Below are 8,087 nucleotides of genomic sequence, written 5' to 3'. Positions count from 1 at the left end.
GTGTCAGTGAGAATATTTTAGTGAGAGACTTGAACAATGTGTGCAAAATGATGATCGCCACCTTACCTTAATGGAGTAGGCTAATATTAAAAAGTAGCAATTTTTCCATACAAAACCTAAATTTGCATTTTTCTGTTCAATGATTTTTTGGAATATATGACTTGAAAATATTTTCTGTGCATTTTATTCTAATATCTTGAATGGTGAAGTTTGACTGCCTCATCTTTTATTAACAGACAATACATTCAATTTGGTTCTTGCATTAGGTATCTAAAAATAATTAATGACAAGTAAACGTTAAGATAAAGTACCGTTGAGACGCAACTATAGCTATACCCTCAACCACCAACCAAGGCCACGTGCTGAAGGAAAAGGTAAGGTATCCTTGATACCCTTTCTGAGAATGGACATTCAAAGGTCCAAACTTCACCGTTTCATGTGAAAACATTACAGTAATACCTCAATTTTTGCATATTTCATCATATTTCTTTATTTGCTCAATACTATTTAAAAACTCTTGCATCATGATATTTCACTCTTACTGATAATTATTTTTAACGCTAGAACGTAAGTTGATTTTTTTGTCAAATACATTATACTAAAGAAATCTGAATCCGAACCAACAACCTCTAACCTAACCCGACCTCTCTCACAAAACTAACCTAGAACAAACCTCCCACTAACCTCTCATAGAACGATTATCTCACAGGCAATCTTCAAAAGGGATCAAAATCCACACCACACCTTCATCCTTACAAGATCTTCATGAACTCTCTAATAGAACAAACCTCACCCACATCACACTCAAACTCAGACTTCAGTAACACAAGTAGATAACCTCTTCCAAATGCAATTGCATATTCAACACCTATTGGTTATTATCCAATCAAAACATATTAAACCTATATTTGTTTAAATATTAAAAATCTATATATTGAATATATATATATATATATATATATATATATATATAAAATCGATTGTTTGTTTTTCAGGTTTTATTTTTTTTTGTTTATACTAGGCTATTGCTCTATTTCTGTTTGTGTGAAATTGACAGATTATTCTTTTTACTTTCCTTGCCCTATTACCATAGGTAAGGAAAGTATTTGCCTTCCGAAAAAAATTAAAGTACCGTACCCGAATTTCCAAATTTCTATACGTTTCAAGGTCCCCTGAGTCCAAAAAAGTGGTTTTTGGGTATTGGTCTGTATATCCAAAGCTTTTGATTGTGTGAACCATAGAATATTATTGGAAATACTAAAAACTGTAGGTGTAAATGGTATAGAACTAAAATGGTTTGAATCATATCTCATAGGTAGAAACCAGTGTGTTGAGCTTACCAAGGTGGATGGGAATGAAATAGTAAAAATTAAATCTCAAAAACTGGAGGTCCAGGCTGGAGTACCTCAAGGCTCAATTCTGGGTCCCTTACTGTTTCTGTTGTATGTGAACCAATTACCAAAAGAGTTAAAAGATCACAGAGCTCTGTTGTTTGCTGATAACACATCGCTTATCTTTAACAATTATTTATTAGATAGTCTAGAAATAAATGCTTTTACTGGAGTACAGTCAATTGTCCAATTCTTAAAGCAAAGGCAATTAACAATAAATAGTAAGAAATGTCAATTCCTACAATTCAAAAGTAAATATAATTCAGTAGAGGATAGAGAAATAAATGTGTTTGTAGAGGAAAATGAATTAGACCAAGAAGAGAAAGTAGCATTCTTGGGAATTTTATTGGACAGGAAATTAACATGGCATCCTTACATTGAGAGGATATGTAATAAGATATCATCTGGGGTATTTGTCCTGCGGCAGCTTGCTAGGCTGAATGATAAAAAACTACTGTTAACTGCTTACCATGGACTTATACTATCTCATATTAGGTATGCTATTTTAGTATGGGGTAATTCATCTCAACAAAATATGGACAGAGTGTTTAAGATTCAAAAGAAGGCACTCACATGTATAGAGAAAGTGAATAGGCTAGACTCTTGTAGGCCTTTATTTAAAAAGCTTGGTCTATTAACTGTGCCATCTTTGTATGTATATGAAGTTGTAATGCATGTGAAAAAGAGTGGTGTGATCCAGAATTCAGATGTTCATGAGTATAATACGCGAAACAGAGCAGATTATCATATAATGGGTCACAATAGTAGGTTATTTGAACAAAAACCAGATTATATTGGTAGGAAATTTTATAACAAGCTACCTCATATCTTGAAAAGTAATGATGATTTGAAGATTTTCAAAAAACAAATGAAAAAATATTTAGTTGATAAAGCTTTTTATAGTGTACAAGAATTCCTTTCAAACCTAAACTAGGTTGACCTACTTAGTGTTAGAATTATTATGTAATAACATGACTTGTCTTATACTCCATGACTGGAGTCTTTAGGACGTAATCTTAAAAAAAAAAAAATGTGTGTGTGTATGTGCGTCTGTGTACACGATATCTCATCTCCTTATTAACGGAATGACTTGAAATTTGGAACTTAAGGTCCTTTCCCTATAAGGATCCGACACGAACAATTTCGATCAAATGCAATTCAAGATGGCGGCTAAAATGTTGTCAAAAACAGGGTTTTTCGCTATTTTCTCGAAAATGGCTCCAACGATTTTGATCAAATTTATACCTAAAATAGTCATTGATAAGCTCTATCAACCGCCACAAGTCTCATATATGTGAAAATTTCAGGAGCTCCGCCCCATCTATGCAAAGTTTGATTTTATATTTCCAATTATCAGGTCTCAGATATAATTTAAACGAAAAATTTCCAGTGGGAAAGATTGAACATGAAAGTCTCTTCAATTAATGTCCAGTAACATTTTCACCTAAAATTGAAAATAAGCTTGAAATTTGAGAAAATGTGATTATTCAATATATTGCAAACTGTTGATTCTATTAAATCATTCACTATGAAGAGATAGCAGATCTCGTGTGTATCCAGCGTTATTGTCCTGTCACCAGCTGGCTCATATCTTGGATTAGTAGACTTGAGATGCGCGGGAACACTAGCGTCAGGTGATCAATTTTCATAACGGCAAGGAAAGTTGTGTGAGTGCGCCACACCAGATTTTTCATTATGATACTGTTTTCCCTAATAATTGCATTGTAAAAACATTTGTAAAACATGTTGTGAATAAATTTCAATTTTAATATCAATAATATCCTACCTAGTGCAAGGGCTAAGAGAGGGGAAAACCTAGTGAATATTGTTCAGTCATGAGATGTTTACCCAACCACTGCCCTCCCTAGAAGACTGCTGAATTCTACCTGGAGTTCAGTGTATAAAGACAAAGGAGTAGAAGTTTACCTACTTATAGAATTTCAAGGAAGTACTGAGATTTTTGCCAGTCAGAAGGTGTTCACTCTCTTACAAATACAATAGTAAATTCCATACCTACCGGATATTGTCCATTCAGAAGGTATTGGGTCTACCTAGTGCAAAGGCAGAGAGAGTAAAAAACTACTGGATACTGTTCAGCAAGAGAAAACCTCTTCCAAATGGATTACCAGATTCAATAACTACTGGATATTGTTCATCTGAAGAAATAATATCATTATCACTGTAACTTTTTCAGATTTCCAATTCAACCACAGAAATTAATGTAGAATATCATCCTCAAATACAAATAGTGATGCTAATTTAAAAATTGTGAAAAAGTTATTTTTAATATGACGTCTCAGAATCTTATGGGATGTCTTCAATATGTAAGAAATTCTGTATCAAATAATTGGGAGAATGTCTCCTTTAAATAGGTTTCTGTATAATTTGTCTTGACATTATTTGTTATATAAGAGGGTTAATGAATTCTTGTGAGGATGAAGGTGTGGTGTGAGCTTTGTTCCTTGTGATGTTTGCCTGTTATAGATATTCGTTCTAGTAAAGGTTAGTGGGAGGAGGTTTGTTAGGTTGATTTTGCAAGAGAGGTTGGGTTAGGTTGGAGGTTGTTGGTTGGGGGTATACTTGCGTCTCAATCGGTACTTTACCTCTACTGACAGATGAATGTAAAACAATTATTCATGTAATTGGAATAAAAGCTTAATTTATTCTACTGAGGAACAATTTTCATCAGAAAAACTGGAAGAGATAAATACATAAGTAGCCGAGGAGATAGATTGAAGGGGAAGTAAATGTCATTAATTTCATTAGCATACAAAGGTAGGCTGATAAGTGATCACTATGCATGTGAAAAAAGAACATATTGTAAATATTATTAATTTAAAAAATACGAAGGTAGACTGATCATTATGCTTGAGAAAAAGGGAAAATTTATCCTAGAAGAGCGCCTGGGCGAATATGAATGTGCTTCTCTTCCCTACCCTCCTTCATATCCAATTTGTTTCGAGTAATATATTAGTATTGAAATTAATACTGTTTATAGAATCCTTTATAAACGCGTAAATAAATTGAAAACGCGTTTCTTGGACCCAGGACTTGATAATAGATGCTTTCACCTTGTAATTCACTTTGTAATGATTACCTTGAAGGCCAAACACATTAATATTTTCATGGGAGGAATGTTACTTTTTGAATTGCGCTTCAAAATAAATATTAATAAAATGGGGTTTAAAATTTTGTACTTCAATGATAATAATAATAATGAATTTGAGAAGGAATTTGCCCCATACTCTAATATTACTATAATTAAGATGGTAACTTTTTTTCAAACTTTGATTGACAATACATTAAAGACAAATGATATATATAGAAGAATAATTAATTTAATCACTAAAAGTTACTTCAAAGTATGATTATTCTTCAACATTATTAATGTGATGATTGAGCCGTTTGTCATACCAGTGATGACACTTGTTTGTAGAATGTAAATGACCAGTCTACTAATTCCTGTAAAAACCCGGTATTTGAGATGAAATATTAATTGTTCATTTTAGCTCAAGATAATTAATTATAGGCCTATTTTATTTTGCAATAAAAAAGTACCTATATTCGGACCCCCATGGTTATTGGCTCTGGTGAGTGCTGGAACCTAGCGGGGAAATAGCATAAATGCTAGTTCAAGGTTCAGCCACAACGCAGAAGAGCGTTAGCATCACCTTCTGCTGTTCATTTGTTGTCAGTCAGCCATTACGTGTTTTGCAAGTTTCCAAAGTTTTTGTGAGTGCTTTGTTTTTCCAAGATTGACACAATACATGACAGGTAAATCTTTCAACCCTAATATATTCTTAAATGGTAATGTTTAAGGTATTATTTGACCATGTAATTATTTCTCTGGGATGTGTATTTAATTAAATATGTTGTTTTACAAATTAACACGCGAGTTTCCGAAATCGGACTCCCAACAGTTGCCTAAACTGGACCCCCTACATATCTACTGGTCTAGTTATTTTTCCGAAATTCTATTTCCTTTTATGTCTTTTTCAGACTGAAAAACAATGGGGAAAATAGCAAAGCAATGGAAAGAATCGGATATGGTCAAAGCAATAGACGCTGTTCGTGAAAAGAAAATGGGATGGAAAAAAGCTTGTAAACAATTCAGTGTGCCCAAAACTACTCTTATGAGATTATCTAATGTTAAGTACGGTACACCTGACGAGGCAGTTAAAGTAATGAGGGGCAGACCAACAGTTTTGAATAAAGGTATAGAAGAGGAGCTAGTTACTTACTGTCTTGCGATGAAGGCATCTTTTTTTGGACTCACACGTACAGATCTTCATAGACTCGCTGTGCAATTGGCAGAAAGAAATCAAATCACTCACCCATTCAAAAATGAAATTGCAGGGAAGAAGTGGGTTCGTCTTTTCCTACAAAGGCACAAGTCTAAGCTATCTGAAAGGAAGCCGAGTGGGACTTCTTATAGCAGGGCTCTTGGGTTTAGCAAGGAAAATGTTGAAATGTTTTTTGGTCTTTTGGATGAAGTTTATGAGAAGGGAAAGTTTACTCCTGATAGAATTTATAATGTTGACGAGAGTGGAATAACAGTTGTCCAATCAAAAGTAGCAAAGGTTGTTGGTCTTAAGGGGAAAAAACAGGTTGCTTCCTTGACTTCAGGAGAGCGTGGAGCGCTAATCACTATTGTAGCTTGCATGAGTGCCAGTGGTTCTTTTGTGCCCCCCTTGGTAGTTTTCCCCAGAAAGAATATGAGCGAGAATCGTAAAAAAGGAGCTCCAGTTGGCACTATTTTTAGCGCTCATCCTTCTGGATGGATTCAAACCAACTCTTTCACACAGTGGTTTCGACATTTTATTGAGTTCTCCAATCCCACAGAAGAAAAACCTGTGCTCTTGTTGCTGGATGGGCACTTCAGCCACACACAAAACATTGATTTAATTGACCTGGCAAAAGAAAATCATGTGACCATTCTTTCTCTGCCACCCCACTGCTCCCACAAACTCCAGCCATTGGACAAGACCTTCATGGGTCCATTGAAAGTCCACTACAGCGAAGAAATCAGAAAGTGGCTCAGAATTAACCAACGTCCTGTTACAGCATTTGATGTTATGGAGTTATTTGGCAAGGCCTACATCAAATGTCAGAGAGCTGAAGTAGCGATCAATGGATTCAAAGTAACTGGGATATGGCCGTTGAACAAAACAATATTCTCGGACGCTGAATACATAGAAGAAGCTAACAAACACAGAGATTCCTCTTTTTATGAAGGTGTATTGAATAATAAAAGTAAAACTATTTGTGAAAATCTGAACCCACCAACAAATGAGAACCAAAGTACTCCGAGTGAACAAGGTGCTGTTCAAGTGTGTGACTGAAATAAACCATCAACATCAAAGAGTCCAGTAGTTCCATTGCCAGATGAAGAACTCGAGATGATCCCTACCACATCTTCTCATATCAGCCCTTTTGACATAACCCCTATTCCAGAAGTCAAGAAAAGAACATCAAATAGAGGACGAAAGGTCTGCAAGTCTACGGTCATTACTTCTACCCTTTATAAAACTCAGTTACAGCAAGCCATAAAAGTTAAAGAAGAAAAGGAAGCACAGCAGAAGTCAAAGAACCGTGTTGCTGGAGGATCTCAGACAAACGGGAAGAAAGGAAAACAACTAGTTAAAAAGCGACTTTTTGAAGAAAATGAAAAATTATCCAGCAGTGAAGCAGCCGAGAGTGTCTCATCTGGGAATTCAGAACTCGAGGTACCTCCTGGCATAACTCCAGCTAAAGACGACGATGCAGCTTGTATGTTTTGCGACGGAAAGTTTACAGACGACAATAAAGGAGAGCTTTGGGTCATGTGTGTAATGTGCTCTATGTGGGCCCATGTACTCTGTGCAGGAGCAGAAAAAGACATTTACATCTGCGATTTTTGCAAATGACTTTCTAAATCTTTTTTACTGAACTCAATGACCTAAAATTTACACATTTCCATTTTTTTACATTGAAAAATATCAAAATAAAATAGAAATTGGTTTTTGACAAACTGTTATTTACTTATTTTAGTTTTATTCCCTTTCCTAGTTCAGTAAATTAACTTTTTTGGCCATTTTACCCAGGGGTCCAGTTTAGGCAACCTTTTTTGAAAATCAAAAAGTGTAAGGTTTTGGAAAATCTTTTTTTATTCCTATATTTCATACATATATTTGGCATAATTAGATTTGAAATAGTACATAACATAGTAAAGTAAATATTAGACATTTTTAAAATATTATTCTTCAATAATTGTATTTTTTATGACCAAAAAACAAAATGGGGGTCCGAATTTGGGTACTTTCCTCTAATAAATTTTCATAATTGAGATTGGATTGTTGATTAACTAAATTTTTACATTGTGGAAGAACGATTTGGCAACGCTGCGGAGCTAGGAAAGGATAGCACGATCTGCTTTGTCGAATGATAGCCATGGATAGCAACACCAATGTTGATCAAATGCTGCCATAATAACGTATTGAATGAAGCTGTGGTTAAAGTTAAATATAACTGCAAAAGGTCTACTGTTCACAGTACTAGTTTTGTAGGATAAACAATTATTTTCAATAAAACAATATAAAAATCTTGAAGTACCCTTTACTTGAAAAAAAAACTTTAAAATAGTTCAACTACTAGTTTCGGTGATCACACCATCGTCAGGTTAAAAAATAAAATAAATTTCAATAAATGTTTACTTTA

General features: G+C 34.4%; 1 protein-coding gene across 1 annotated transcript; it reads left to right on the top strand.

Moving 5' to 3' along the window:
* The first annotated feature begins 5,437 nt into the window (after positions 1-5,437).
* LOC111055694 (tigger transposable element-derived protein 2) lies at positions 5,438-6,733 on the top strand. Its single transcript, XM_022342961.2, has one exon. It carries the CDS (start codon positions 5,438-5,440, stop codon positions 6,731-6,733), a length of 1,296 nt encoding a protein of 431 aa, XP_022198653.2.
* Positions 6,734-8,087: the final 1,354 nt, after the last annotated feature.

Source organism: Nilaparvata lugens, chromosome 5 (assembly GCF_014356525.2).
Source record: "Nilaparvata lugens isolate BPH chromosome 5, ASM1435652v1, whole genome shotgun sequence".
Classification (NCBI taxonomy): Eukaryota; Metazoa; Arthropoda; class Insecta; order Hemiptera; family Delphacidae; genus Nilaparvata; species Nilaparvata lugens.
This window is presented reverse-complemented; position numbering and strand designations above follow the sequence as displayed.

Coding starts and splice junctions, on each gene's coding strand:
- LOC111055694 (XM_022342961.2), top strand. CDS start 5,438: ATGGTCAAAGCAATAGACGCTGTTCGTGAAAAGAAAATGGGATGGAAA.